This window comes from Aspergillus sydowii, assembly GCF_001890705.1.
Source record: "Aspergillus sydowii CBS 593.65 unplaced genomic scaffold ASPSYscaffold_11, whole genome shotgun sequence".
NCBI lineage: Eukaryota > Fungi > Ascomycota > Eurotiomycetes > Eurotiales > Aspergillaceae > Aspergillus > Aspergillus sydowii.
The window spans coordinates 911,074-925,684 of record NW_024467869.1 but is presented as its reverse complement, the minus strand read 5'-3'; the positions used below and the strand labels follow the sequence as shown (position 1 = coordinate 925,684).

The window sequence follows — 14,611 nt, the reverse complement described above, 5'->3', positions numbered from 1 at the left end:
TCTGGAATGTTGATGCGATCATGTACAATGGTTCCCGTTCTTTTTTTTTTTTTTTTTTCTTTTGCTCTCATACCCTTTTTCCATGTTTGCCGTGTGTACATAAATTTAGCCTGCATATACAGAGTTAACCTCAATTTTCGGTAAATGTTAACAGAGGTAAACAACCCAAATTGCCTGTCCCTGAAGCAGGAACCATGGGACGAGGCGACGCCCATTTTCTGACTCCAAGTCGGAACTAAAACTGGGTGCCGCCTCCCGAGTCACATGACCGCCTCCCTCGGCAACGATGCGGTTCTTTTTCGCCTCTGGATTTGCCAGAACGCTGACGTTGAATGCCTCTTTTACTGCAATTGGGCACTGTTTGCTAATTCACTTGCATATTGTCTTATATATCCCTGTCCATTACTATAACCCCGCCCCGTGGAAGAGTAGCTGCGCTAATCGCACTCCCTCCCGTCCCCGCGTTTCGTCCGCCGAGAATCACGGAAATCCGGCCGGGCAGGTGGAAAGAAAGAAAGAAAGGAAGCACACCAAGTGCAAACATCTACAAAGCCTGCGACTCGCCTACAAACCGGCTTGGCTTTACTCACTACCCTCTCCAGACGATATACCTGCATGAATTTATGACAGCGCAGCCCTCGGCCATTGTTGCGACTGCGATCTAGATGCCAATGAGTGGCTCTTCCACCAGGCTTTGCGCGGACCATGTCGCCAGCGCGCTTCTGAGACGGCGAGTACCGGTACGCTCTGCGGCCCTGCGTACGACGAAGCCGGCTTATATCACGGATTATCGGAGGAGTCTACACGGTGGGCTTTCCTACCGTTCCAGAACAAACCCGGGGATTCCGCGCAGATGTAGCCGGTGGAATGCGGGTGTGAATTCGGTGAACCAGGGCGTGAAGCGATGGGCAGCAACTGTTGCGGATGATACGGCTGTGAAGGCTCCAGCTGACGATACTGGTGGTCCGTTGGCGGAGTATGATACGAGGGTCCAGGCGGGGAGGCTTCGAGACGATCCCTATCAGAGACGTAAGTGGGCTAGCTATGCGGTTAAATGGGCGTCGGGATAGTGCTAACCCTGTGGAATGTGTAGAGATAATCGAGCAGCTGCAAGATTTATACGAACGGCTCCGGTCGTATGAAGCTCCTGCGGTCGTGCGCCCGAGTATAGAGTCGTTGGACCAGGCGCCGAAGAAGTCGTTTTTCGGCTCGTTATTCTCGAAGGCGCCTGCGAAGCCGGAAACGTCGATATCGGAGGACTTGCCTAAGGGTCTCTATATGTATGGAGATGTTGGGTGTGGGAAAACGATGCTCATGGATTTGTTCTACGAGACACTGCCACCGAATATTTCGTCGAAGTCTCGGATCCATTTCCATAACTTCATGCAGGATGTACATAAGCGGATGCATGTGGTGAAGATGCGGTTCGGGAACGACTTTGATGCCTTGCCGTTGGTTGCGGCTGATATTGCGGAAAACTCGAGTGTGCTGTGCTTCGATGAGTTCCAGTGTACGGATGTGGCTGATGCCATGATTCTACGAAGGTATGACTGGTTTCTTTCCTTTCAATGATTTAATTTACTCATACTTGTCTCAGACTCCTTGAGTTGCTTATGTCTCACGGGGTTGTCCTCGTTACCACCTCGAACCGACATCCAGATGACCTCTACCTGAACGGCATCCAACGTGAATCCTTCATTCCGTGCATCACCCTCCTAAAGACTGTCCTCAATGTAATCAACCTTAACTCTCCCACTGACTACCGAAAAATCCCCCGTCCGCCATCTGGCGTCTACCACAACCCTCTTGGCCCGGAGGCCGACCAGCATGCTCAGAAATGGTTCGATTTTCTCGGCGACCCGATCAACGACCCTCCGCGCCCAACCACACAAGAAGTCTGGGGTCGCAAGATCCAAGTCCCCCTTGCCAGCGGCAAGGCTGCAAAATTCAGTTTCCAGCAGCTCATTGGATCTGCTACAGGCGCTGCAGACTACCTCGAACTCGTTCGAAATTACGAAGCATTCATCATCACGGATGTGCCGTCCATGACGCTGCACCAGCGCGATCTTGCTAGACGGTTCATTACATTTATTGACGCCGTCTACGAAAGCAGGGTACGTCCCATATTCACTTCCCCATATATATAGATTTCGCCAAGGCTAACATCTACAACCTAGGCAAAACTCGTCCTTACAACAGAAACCCCGCTAACAACGCTCTTCATCTCCGAGTCCGAAGTCAAAACCTCTCTCGACGACAATGGCGAACACACCGATCTCTCCGACTCCATGCGCATGATGATGGACGACCTCGGCCTATCCATGAAAGCACTCAAAACATCCTCGATCTTCAGCGGTGACGAGGAACGCTTTGCTTTCGCGCGTGCCCTATCCCGTCTCTCTGAAATGGGGAGCAAGGAGTGGGTTGAGAGGGGTTTGTTGGGTGTAGGATTGGATGCCGCCAAGGGGAAGGAAGAGCATGACGCTTATTTGAAGGCGAGGAGTCGGTGGGGTGAGGACAACATGTAAATTTCTTACCCTGTCTTTTCTCTCTACCCCGGAACCGCGTTTTCTTTCTTTCTTTCTTTTTTTGCCCCCTAGAATTTTGGGACAAAGACGAAGTGAGGTGCCTCGATTGGGGTTTGTCCGCATGAAATGGCATGGCCTGTTTAGATATTTTTATGTTTGGTCTTGTTTGGTTTAGCTTGTATATAACATTTACACCGATAGAACTATATATACCTACCGTACTATACCACTTCTATGTATTTCCGTCTGTGGATATCCGGAAGCCCGACGAAACGAGATCATCTTTAGCCGCTGGCAGCCACGATCTTGTCTCCAAGGATCCGTATCAAGAAAATGATGCCGAGTATATCCGCTTTACAATCCTTGGCAACAGAGATTACACGGAAAGAAAGGGGAGAAGTGGAATGTACAATGCCGGTAAGGTTCACTCAAGTATGTTACGTGGGTGGTCGCTTCCAGGGCCTCAAGCAAATTAGCGGTAGCCCACTATAATCTTGAATCAAGTCAAGCAATGGAAATTTCCCAAAACAAACAAAAAGACTGGATTGAACTCCTGCCCAATATATCTATAAATGGACGGGGTTGTCAACAAAAAGAACATATCTAGTTCAGCCTTGCAGAGAAGCCGTCCGCAGCACTACAGATATGGGCTACATATAGAGGGCAATATAAGAGGAAAAGCACCGGCCAGAAAAGTAAAAGTGAGATCACCGTGATTTGCAACTAAGCAGATAACTTTAGGGCTTTGGTTATCTTAATCAGGGATTTGATCCTGACTCCTGGCGGCTTTCGTACGCGGATTCCAATATCCCTTTTGACTTCCATTCCGCATTCCCCGTTACACGACAGCCCACAGGGAGCTTGGAAAGGCAATGCGGTTCTTTTCTAGGTCAAAATGGTTTCGGTCACCCAGAACCTGCCTGCTTGCTTCATAACTCTTCCGCAAAACTCAGGGAAATGAAGCTCCAGATATCGCGGTCTCGCCGGCTGGCGGCGGCCATCGTAATATCTGCCGCCTTCTTTTTTACAGAGATCGCAGGTTCGTATTCTCATTTCCCATGAAGGGAGAATCTCGCATCCCTAGCATCTCGCTGAATCTGCAATAGTTGGCTTTTATATCCACTCTCTGGCCTTGGTGGCAGACGCCTTCCACTATGTACGTGAGTACCAAATGGCAGAGTGAATCATGCCAACTAACATCATTAGTTGAATGATCTCGTTGGGTTTATTGTTGCCTTTGCCGCAATCAAGGTAAGCTATCACTCATTGAAAGACGATCGAGCCAGCTAGAATGATACTAAACAATGGCTGGCAGGTCTCAGAATCCAGTAGTTCGCCCCAGGAGCTTTCGTTTGGATGGCAACGAGCGCAAGTTCTGGGCGCATTCTTTAATGGGAGTATATTGTTTGCACTGGGAATCAGCATCTTCCTCCAATCAATTGAGCGCTTCGTTACAATGCACCGTGCGTTAGCCAAGTCTGGCATGGGTCTACTTACTCACTCGCGTCAGATGTTGAAAACCCCAAACTCATGCTTATCATTGGATCGATTGGGTTGGGACTTAATATAATCTGTGCCACTTTCCTTCATGGTAACTTACCTTGCCACCACCCCAGACGCTCATGCCTCTGACCAATATCTAGAGCATCACCACCATGGCGGACATGAACATCATCATGATCACCGTGATCACCCCCATGACTCGGAATTGGAAGTAAAGTCCCAAGAACAAGTCGATCTTGAGAAGCAGCATGAGATTGACAATGAAGCCAAGGTTCGGGTTTGTTCAAAGGTCCTGAAACGAGTTCTTAGCTGACCTTCGTTATAGCATCTTGGTCACCGGCATTTAACGCATAAAGAGGCATCCGGACATGGACATGATTTGGGAATGATGGGTGTTTTACTCCATGTTCTCGGCGATGCAGCCAATAACCTAGGAGTAATGATCGCAGCATTGGTTATATGGCTGACTCAATATGAGGCAAGATTCTACGCTGATCCTGCCACCAGCCTGGGCATTGCTGCTATGATCATGCTATCTTGTCTTCCACTCGGTAAGCCATCTGTATTCAATGACGCGTGTATGCAGAGTTAACTGATGGTGCTAGTGCGACAATCCGGACTGATATTGCTCGAAAGCGCCCCGAATGGACTTGACCACGCAGATGTGAAACACGACCTTGAGAAGGTAAGACGCCGCAGCGGGTTCTGCGTAATCTTAATCTAAGAATCATCTCTTAGATTCCCGGCATTCTCGCTGTCCATGAGCTTCATATCTGGCGTCTCAGTCAGCATAAGGTTCTTGCATCAGTGCACGTTGCTATATCAGACCACTCTGTGTCTGAGTTTTCGAACCTCGCCAGTGTTATAAAACAATGCTTTCACGCCTACGGAATTCATTCTGTAACCGTCCAGCCCGAGACCGCAACTCCCATAAACACGGGGGGTCAGGAGGGAATAAATGAACCGGATTCGCCTCCGAAATACACTGACCAATGCCAGTCCAAATGCAGTCCTTTGTGCAAAGAGCTGGCGTGTTGTGAATAGATAGGGAAGTGCTCCGAGGGATATGGATCGAAGGAGGATGAAGTTGCGGGTCGTTGGGTCTTCCTCTTTCTCTTCCGTTGTCCTCTTCTACCTCTGCCTTTTTCCTTCTTGCTCTAGATGTTCTCCACTCCATGCATTTTCCCATCGCCGCCAATCTGGCTGATGGTCCGGCCCATTGCAGACGCTCTGACCTCCCAGTACCTACTCGGCCTGCGGAACGGTTCCGAGCAGACAGCCCACGATAAATTAAGATACACTCCCAGGCTGCAGTCTGTTTTTTCACAGCCATACATTATTAGAAAGAATCCCAACGCTGGTGCTTTGCTATTGCTCTAAATTACGTCGCCTGTAGCTTGCACAGCGTGCAGTAAACCATACAGCATTGTCGTCGAACAGGAATCTAGACGCGTTCATGCAGCGACCTGCTCCAAATCTCCAACTGATAAGCATACACCCCACCCATTCCCCCATTCCAAAGCGGATACTCGGTTACCTTGGAATTGATATCTTTGGACTATTTGATTGATATCCACTGGTAAACGCGGGGTAGAGCGAGAGTCTCTACTGGCCGTCAGAGCCGAGACATCTGGGTTGCATGAGAGATCATAGGACCATCTCAACGATCAACGCCGTGCATTTCCGCCATGACGCATATCAGATAAAACAGCACCTTGCAGCGTTGGAAAAAGCAATGTAATTACCGAGGCGTCCAGTCCGTGACGCCCGCTTCTCGCTGTACGCAACTCACCGAGATTTCACACACCCACTCACCAAGAGCCATGGCATCTACCTGGGAAATACAAGCTCGCAAAGCGCGCAACATCCTCCAACAGTCCATTCCAAAACAATGGATGGTTCCGGCTAGCAAGTTACCTCCTGCAACTCAGCTTAATGTGGTGGATTTTCCGCGCACAAGCGGGATCCTTACGGACAAGGAGCTCGCTATAACGGAAATGTCTGCCACAGCTCTTGTGGAAGGGATGGGCAAAGGAAAACTCAGTGCTGAAGAAGTGATTGTGGCCTTTCTCAAGAGGTCTGTCATGGGACATCAGCTGGTATGTTGTGCTGCGAAGAATACCGAGTTTAACTATTAACATCTCCTAGCTCAACTTTGCTACAGAGTTCATGGCTGAGAATGCCATTTCGCGAGCCAAAGAGCTAGATATGTACTATAAGGGGACAGGAAAATTAGTTGGACCTCTGGTATCTTTGACAACACCCTCACCTAACGGGCTATCCAAATACTGAATGTCAAACAGCATGGTATTCCGATTAGTGTCAAGGAGCATATTGGAATCAAAGATTTGACCTTGAATGGAGGTTATGCCGCTTGGTACTACTGGCCTTCATATTTGTCGATGATACCTTGCTAATGCAAACGAAGGGTTGACGACATTGCGACAGAAGACGCCCTCCTCCTGCAATGCCTTGAGAAAGCGGGTGCAGTCTTCCATGTGCGAACTAATCAGCCTCAGTCTCTCATGGTAATTCCCGCCCTATCTTTAATTGCAGACAGGGTCAATGCTCATTCCACCAGCATATATGCTGCAGTAACAACCTCACTGGAACAACCTTGAACCCGTACAACCGCTTGCTTACGCCGGGCGGATCTTCAGGAGGTCAGTCAGTCTACGATTCCATGAGAAAGGAGGTCATCGCTTTGTAAACTGGTAACTAACTTGAGTATGACGTAGGGGAGGGTGCGTCTATGGGCTTTAAATGCGCCCCGCTAGGCATAGGAACTGATATCGGTGGCTCAATCAGATGCCCTGCGGCGTTCTGCAACGGCTATGGCTTTCGTCCAACAGCACGACGAAACCCGACCAGTGGGCTCAAGGCTCCTGAGCCGGGCCAGGAATCAATCCTCGGTGTTGTTGGTCCGCTTTCTAGTCAATCTATCGAAGATTTGGGCCTGTTTCAACGTGCAGTTCTTGATCAGGAGCCATGGGATATAGAAACATCGTTGGTGCCAGTACCTTGGAAGAATGTCAGGCCAACGAATGATATGACAGTGGCTATCATGTGGGACGATGGGTGCGTGCTGTCCACTCCATAACATTCTTTTCATTTTTAACGAATCCAGCTGTGTTCGTCCGCATCCCCCAGTGCTCAGAGCTTTGAAGCATGCCCAGAAGAAGCTTCAAGGTATCGGTATCAAAGTGGTTGACTGGGAACCCTACAAACATGGCCACGGCTGGGATATTATAGTATGCAATCCTACTCAAATATATAGTGGTCACATCATATGAATTGCAGACATCTGCTAACGAATTAAAAGTCTTCTCTCTACTTCCCAGATGCAGCCGCCAGCCAGCGTGCGCTCATTGCGCAAACAGGTGAACCGATTCTCCCACTCACCGAATGGGCCTTCCAATATAGTCGCGCAGCACCATTGACCGTGGGCGAGGGCTGGGAGCTGAACTACCAACGGGACATCTATCGGGACGAATATCATGCGCTCATGAAATCCCGAGGAGTGGATTTCATTCTTTGTCCAGCATATGTTGGTGTTGCGCCTGTTCTGGGCGAATCTCACTACTGGAACTACACTGCAATCTGGAACATCCTGGACCAGCCTGCTGTAGTATTTCCTAGTGGGTTGAATGTAGATTCGCAGCTGGACGCTGTAGATAAGTCTTACCAGCCACGGACCGCAGTGGACGAGAGAGAATGGAAGAAGTATGCTCCTGAAAGGTATACTGGCGCACCGATTGGACTACAGCTGGTAAGTCTTGGTCTCCGCCCTAAAACAACATATGCTTTTTGTATCCCTCTTGCCTGGCAAACCATCAACGCTAACCGGGTCACTTCTATCCGAGCAGGTTGGAAGACACTTCAAAGACGAGGATACGCTGGCGGCTGCTAGCTTGATTTCGACTGCATTGGAGGAGCAAATGGCGAAGCTATGACCGAACATTATGTATGTAGCGTTTACGTAGCGGGCATTCCAAGTAGACTTCAAGTCCAGACACGCATATCCATCTATATACAAAGAAAACTAGTCCTGATCAGGAAATGGGGCGATCAACTGTGGACATTATGTCAGCCAAGGAGGGTCACGGCAGCGATGCTGCACCTCAACGTTTTCTCCATTCTCGCCCTGGTGTCTTCTTCCGGATTTGAAGAGGCGCAGAAATGCCGGTTGAGTTTTCTTGATGTTTTTCAAGGCTCTGGATCTGACCACCGCGCTCCGTCCTTTACTATTGCCTGATGAGACGCTGCTCTTCGTCCAGGATGCGGTGGGGTTGTACGAAGGGTAAGTGGGATACGGCTCCTGCTGCTGCTGCGTCGCAATTGTTTTGCTTTTTCTCTTGTATGAGTTACTTTGACTAACTTCTAACTTCTTGGACCGATAGCAAATACAAGGTCGCCAACTACCAAAACGGCCATGCGTACCTCACGTCACACCGAGTTTGCTACGTCGCCGTCGACGAGCCACGGAAATACTGTGTCGCCATTGACCTGAAGGAAATCGACAGAGCGGAATATCAAGTAAGGCGCCACCTGTTTTGATCCTACGGCTTGTTGCTCATTTATACAGGCAGGGTTCTGGAAATCGTCAGCGAAGGTTATCATATACCCCAAACCACCAAAGAACATAGACGGGCCTCGAGGCTCGGGTGCAAGCCCATCGCGGTCGCAACCTTTGAGGACACAGTTGGCCGGCGCGCAGTCACCCCTCCCTCAGACATCGACACCTAGCTATACACCTCCAACGAAGCCCGTGAACGCAACATGGGTTTGTCCAATCTGCTCGTTTTCCAACCCAGTACCGTCGAACTTCGACCCCTCTACGGCAACTAACTCTACACCAATACCTCCTTGTCTCGCTTGCGGAATAAAACCTCCATTTACGACTATTTTGAAGGCTGCAATTGCCGCGGCGACAAGTCGGGAAAGCCCAGCTATAACACCCTCAACGTCTCAGATCGGGCGAGGAACTCCACCGGAGGGGACTGGGCCTACAAGTACATTGAATGGCAGTGGCTCGGTGATGTGCTCGCGCTGTACATTTCTAAACCACCCGTCTCTTCTTGAGTGTGAGATATGCGGTGCTTCTTTATCGACTGCCAACGCGTTGCGGGGCCCCGATAACCAGGACAGGTCGGAGTCTCCGGCGCCTTTCTTCGAGGAGGGAAATATTCGGAACACTGATGTCAGCGATCACATAAAACTCTCTTTTCGAGGAGGCGGCGAGAAAATCTTTCTTGAGAGGCTGAAGGGAGCATTGGTTCAGCGGAAATGGCTGCTTTACAACGCACCCCCGGCCCCGCAGCAACCATCGCAGTCAAAGCCAACATCGTCGCCAGATCCGACAGGTGTATCTACTGGTCTAAACACACCCACCCAGACTCGATCGCCTGGTGTTGGAATCGCCGGTTTGGAAAGACGAGGGCTTGAAGCTCGCAAAAACAACGAGCTTGTGATTGGAAATGCGTTCGAGGATTTGGAGGCGCTCATGGCGTCTGCGAAACAGATTGTTGCATTGGCCGAAACACTGGCGAGAGAATCAGGCATGGCCAGCGATGAGACTTCGGCGGAAACTAGTGCGGTTCTCTCTGAATCAGCTGCCGCGCTTGGGATGGTTACGACAAAAGATATGCTTGGTTCCAGCGCAGGAAACTTATATCTATCTGAGCTATCGCGAAACTTAGCCGAATATCTCACTGATGATCGGAAAGGCATCCTCCAAAAAGAAGGTGGAATTATGAGTCTTATTGACCTTTGGGCAGTGTTCAATCGCTCCCGAAACGGGGTTGAGTTGGTAAGTCCTTCAGACTTCCAGAGAGCGGCTGAGCTCTGGGAGAAGCTTCGGCTGCCTGTTCGACTTCGACGATTTAAAAGTGGTCTCCTAGTCGTCCAAAAGTACGACTGGAGCGATGAAAAGACCCTTCGACAGCTCCAGGACTGGATGGCCGATCTCCGACAGGTTCCTCCTTCTGAGCCCGTTCCCTGGGACTGGCGCTTATTTGGGCAACCGGTAACAGCTCAAGAGGCAGCCCAACGTTTCGGATGGAGCGTGGGGGTGGCAGCAGAAGAATTGGAGATGGCAGAGGACAAAGGTATTTTCTGCAGAGAAGAGGGCATTGAGGGGTTGAAGTTTTGGACGAACTTTATTACATTCGATCCGACGCCCGCTAACCCTAATGGCTTGGCTATCTCGACCTTGGAGATCTAAGTGAAATGAGCATAGATTTGATATGAATAATGCCTATATAGTATAGAGTCATGAGAGACCATCCTACGGACTGTAGACTCCGAATGCGTCGATGCAGTGGATGACTCAGGCACGTCATTGGCAGCTGACCCCGCACTGATAAGGAACTCCGCATGCCAGCTGGAGCTCTGGAGCTCTGAGGCTCACCGCACTTCCAAGTATCGATCATTCATACTATTCAGACAGATTCGTCCTACTTTACCGAGCAGGACTTATATCCATTGCCGACTGTATCCGATGTGACCTAAACGGCTGGTCGCCGCCCGCCATCGGTCGCTATTATCGTTGATATCGCCACAGCCATGGCTCACGTTAGCACGGTGTCGATCCGGAGCATACGCAGGCTACCATACGCAACTATTCAAGCTCCATACAGCAATTCATCTCAAATTCGCTGCTTGTGGGGATGTTCGCATGAAAGATATAACCGCGACCGACATAAGAGGCACATAGAGTACGTTTTCAGCAGGCACCAACGCCAACGGAGACCTCGTCATCCCTTGCGGGACCATCAGACCATATACCCAGACCACCACTACCAGTCGTGGCGGCATCCAACATGGGGCTGGGGCTGGGGCTGGACCAGCTTCAAGCCCAACTTTTCCGAGTTCCAGGGTAGGCGCAGACAGGAGCATGACCATGACTCCTGGGAAGATCAGGCGCAGAAGCGGATGGAACGGATTAGGAAGGAAATAGAAGCCGATCCATACGCGGCACTGTTTGGGCGAAGGCTGGAACCGTTTGCTTCAAACTTCGGGGCAAGGTTTGAGAATGGATTCACTTCGTTGTGGCGGTCGTTGTTTGGCCTTGATAAGCCGGAGAATGATACGAGTAACATTGGGAGGGCAAAGGAGGATTCACGGAGCGCTTCTGGTGATGACGTGCGAATGAATAAAACTGAACGGTCCCAGAGTCATCCTTTGTCGGACTCAACGGATGCGAGATTTGAATTCGATCCTGTCAGCGGTCGTATGGTTCCCAAACGACCTGAAGACGATTACGTTATAGAAGGGCAAGCTGCGGCACATGGATTCCCCAAAGACCTTGACACTTCGTCATTAAAGACGGAGGAAACAAAGCCACACGATCACCCTGAATCAGATATTGTCGGCAGCTCAAATAATGGAGACTCGGCTATACCGGAAAGTTCAGCAGTGTCTGAGGGTACATCCGGATTCATTATTACCCCTCAAAGTCAAGTATCCGATTTTGTCACGTCTGGAAAAACCATGGATGACGCACCCAAACCCCTCGAGGAGTCTCAAAGAGCTGCCCATGCCGAGCCGTTCCAGTCCACCCAAAAATCTGAGCACCCAGGGCCACCAGATAACGATAGCTATGGCGCTCTATCGAATGATAACGTCATTCAGCCAAGCCAAATCCTCGGCGCAGAAAAGACGGTTTCTGAAAAGCCAGTACCGGAGCACCACAAAGAAGAAGGCTTCGAGAGACTGGGTTTCCTGTCCAGACGTGAAAACGAAAGCCCAACATCTACAGTAATCGATGCAAGAGATGAGCAACTTGATCAGTTGCGTGCCAATGATATCCGAGCTGCCTATGAGCCGAGAAGGTTAAGCATCGAATCGGAGCTCGAAGCCGAGGCACCCAAGGATGTAGGCGAGTCTTCCACCGGTCCTATGAATGTCGATAACCACATTAAGTCCGTGAAAGACCCAAATACCGGCTCATCGGCGCCACCTAGCGAGTGGCTGTCCAATACTGCTTTAAACGAATCAAACGAACAAACCCAAGATACAAGCCCCTCGCACCATGAGGCACCAGCGACGGGTGATACCTCAAATGCCGAAGTATATCGCATATTTGCATATGATCCATCTTCACTTTCAGTGACAGAAGCCGAAACTACCTCATCGCTTCAAACATCAAGCGAGCATCTACATCCGGCTGAAGTTCTTACGCGCTTGACGAACCCCGCCAAGTTTCTACCATGCCTTAATCAAATGCACAAGGAGGGATACGAAATCGTATCAGGTGGAGGAGATATTCTTGTATTTCGAAAGGTTCCTGAAGCAAAAAGTCCAACCATCGACGATATTCAGACCCAGGATATTCCAGAAACCCTCACTAAAGAACATCCCGCTGAAGCGGCTGTGGTCCAACCAGCACATGGTGACTTCTATACCGGGAATTTGCCTTATAACCAATCATCTACCGAGAAATCACATTCGAAGAGCGCCCCAAAGTCTAGGGTCCGAAAAGTACTACGGCGAATGTTGGTTAGTGGTGCTGCCACAGCGGGTACATGCTATGCGATAGGTGTTGTTAGTGAGTATTTCAGGACTGGAGGAGTGGACGGATGGGGCATTGATGGGTTCACAGAATTTGAGTCAGAAAGGCGCCATATGGAGCGTTAAATAAAATTGCGAGGATGTTTCAAGCGGGTTGGCTATTCTCTCCGCTCTTGTGTAGAAGTGAGCAAACAATCTCAACTTGGAATACTATCTCATTACCTCCCTTTCAGCACGTTGCATCCAATAGCCCAGTAAGCCCGTCAAGGTCCGCCAACGATCAATTCATCGTCTGCTTTCTTTGTACGCGCCTCGTTCTTCTTATCATCCCACACCCAGTCCCACCACGGCTGGCAAAGTCCCTCAGCGAGACCCCCGATCTTATCCTTCATTGAAGTTCTCATATTCTCACGTTCAATGGCTTTAGCCTTACCCTCCTCGCGCTTTTTTTCCTCGAACTCTTTCATCTTCGCCTCTTTCTCCTCCATATCCTTCTGCTCCTTGGCCGCTGTCTCCTTCTCATCATCACTATTAGCCTCATACCCCTCATCGTACGGGTACTTCGCAAACACTTCCTGGAGCACTCCACACCTCGCCTGCCCACTCATAAGATACATCATCATCCCACATAAAATCTTTTGTGCAGCCAAAAACTCCGACTTCATCCACAAGTCAAACTCGCGGCTCGCCAGAATCTGGAACGAGCGCGGTCCGCTCTCGTTATCCGGGTTCGAGAGCTGCTCCCATTCCACCTGTTCCATGAACCGCTCAATGTTCGTCTTGCTGTAGAACCGCTCGTTCGTGTTCATTCCCGACACGTAATTGTGTGTGCTCGATGTCTCAATGTCGGAGGGTCTGTGTCGGCCGCACCAGACCCTCGAGGTCTTTTGGCCTGGGAAGATGCCGCGGAGAATGTGCAGTTTGGAAGCGTGAAGGCTGATTAGGAAACCTTCCTGGTCTGGGAACTTGTCACCGGGAGGCGAGAGAGAGTGGATGTTAACCAGATATTGGGCGAGGAGGAGCTTGAATTCGCCTTCTAGGGCTTTCTTGAGAGACTGTTTGCGGTCGGCTGTCTGTAAGAGAGAGGTGAAACGTTAGTCACGCACGGGCAGTGTTATTACCCTAGGCGGGATATCATGGTGAAAGCTTACTTACCGTCACGACAGGCACAACGACATGCGGCATACCCCGGTAGGGCTCGTAATCCAGCGAAAGCGAACCCGCAATGTAGGGTGAATCCCGATGCTTCGCGCGGTATCCAGTCCAGTACTCTGGCTTACAAGAAACCAGTCTCGGTCTGTCTCGAGTCAGAAATATACCTACCTGTATCACAAACCTAAACAAAACTCACCTCAGAAAAAAAAATTGCCGATGATCGTCCATCTCACGACGAAGTTGGAGCATATTCGAAAACTCGTCAAGAAGAGCATAAACAACCTGTCCTTGCGCCTTGACTGCCTCTTCGAAATCGATCTTCTTCGAGGTAGAGGAAGACGAAGACGACGGACCAGCACTCAAGCTCATGCGCCAACTACCAGTACCGTCTCCATCAAACAGACCATGTCTAAATTGTGGAACCTTCTTTAGGGTTTTGAACACGCCACGGAACCGGATGTCGACTTTTGACCATCTTCTGATGTCTACCTCACGGCCGTCCTTTGCGGCGCGGAAAATCCACGGGTTGCGTTTGAGGAGGTCTGCACTTTGTTAGACAATTCAGTAGTAGTAGAGAGGGGTAAGTCAGATAGAATATAAGGGGACGAACACGAGCAATCTGCTTTCTCCAGGTATCTGGCCGGAATGATATCGATGTCTGCGCAGTTGAGGTATACCTTTGCCTTGAGGCCATGGACGTCGATTTCGAGCGGGAGGGCGCCGTCGTCGTCAGAGTCTGATGCGATCTCGGATATGGCAACTTTCTCTTTCTCATATTCGTCTTGCTGTTTACTATCTCTCACTTTCTCCTTGGTTTTGGCCTCTTCTTCCGGGGCTGGAGAGAGAACATGGGGAGTGTGGCGGTCCATGGTCGAAATCGATGCCTTTGCAGCTTCGCTTTCTCGACCAGGGTG

At 50.1% G+C, this 14,611-nt stretch overlaps 5 protein-coding genes across 5 annotated transcripts; 4 read left to right on the top strand and 1 right to left on the bottom strand.

Annotated features, from left to right (window-relative positions):
* Positions 1-326: 326 nt before the first annotated feature.
* Positions 327-2,797, top strand: ASPSYDRAFT_48955 (AFG1 family ATPase). Its single transcript, XM_040847742.1, has 4 exons — positions 327-1,029; positions 1,094-1,544; positions 1,598-2,114; positions 2,178-2,797. The coding sequence occupies exons 1-4, from the start codon at positions 666-668 to the stop codon at positions 2,526-2,528; spliced, it is 1,683 nt and encodes a 560-aa protein (XP_040699538.1). The 5' UTR covers positions 327-665; the 3' UTR covers positions 2,529-2,797.
* A 355-nt stretch (positions 2,798-3,152) lies between these two features.
* Positions 3,153-5,394, top strand: ASPSYDRAFT_71397 (putative di-, tri-valent inorganic cation transporter). Its single transcript, XM_040850584.1, has 9 exons — positions 3,153-3,567; positions 3,635-3,684; positions 3,735-3,779; positions 3,844-3,991; positions 4,039-4,119; positions 4,172-4,302; positions 4,357-4,582; positions 4,637-4,716; positions 4,770-5,394. The coding sequence occupies exons 1-9, from the start codon at positions 3,486-3,488 to the stop codon at positions 5,073-5,075; spliced, it is 1,149 nt and encodes a 382-aa protein (XP_040699537.1). The 5' UTR covers positions 3,153-3,485; the 3' UTR covers positions 5,076-5,394.
* A 264-nt stretch (positions 5,395-5,658) lies between these two features.
* Positions 5,659-10,254, top strand: ASPSYDRAFT_71396 (uncharacterized protein; the record flags this gene model as incomplete). The annotated part of the gene is made up of 12 exons (XM_040850583.1): positions 5,659-6,130; positions 6,180-6,278; positions 6,335-6,408; positions 6,460-6,559; positions 6,613-6,694; positions 6,770-7,109; positions 7,159-7,282; positions 7,354-7,800; positions 7,942-7,995; positions 8,243-8,331; positions 8,432-8,567; positions 8,617-10,254. The coding sequence occupies exons 1-12, from the start codon at positions 5,855-5,857 to the stop codon at positions 10,252-10,254; spliced, it is 3,459 nt and encodes a 1,152-aa protein (XP_040699536.1). The 5' UTR covers positions 5,659-5,854.
* A 341-nt stretch (positions 10,255-10,595) lies between these two features.
* On the top strand, positions 10,596-12,668 carry ASPSYDRAFT_158081 (uncharacterized protein; the record flags this gene model as incomplete). The annotated part of the gene is made up of 1 exon (XM_040842702.1): positions 10,596-12,668. One exon carries the CDS (start codon positions 10,596-10,598, stop codon positions 12,666-12,668), a length of 2,073 nt encoding a protein of 690 aa, XP_040699535.1.
* ASPSYDRAFT_48949 (uncharacterized protein) lies at positions 12,520-13,892 on the bottom strand. The gene is made up of 3 exons (XM_040847740.1): positions 13,709-13,892; positions 12,634-13,635; positions 12,520-12,579 (listed from the first exon to the last, which is right to left on the bottom strand). Exons 1-2 carry the CDS (start codon positions 13,725-13,727, stop codon positions 12,806-12,808), a joined length of 849 nt encoding a protein of 282 aa, XP_040699534.1. The 5' UTR covers positions 13,728-13,892; the 3' UTR covers positions 12,520-12,579; positions 12,634-12,805.
* Positions 13,893-14,611: the final 719 nt, after the last annotated feature.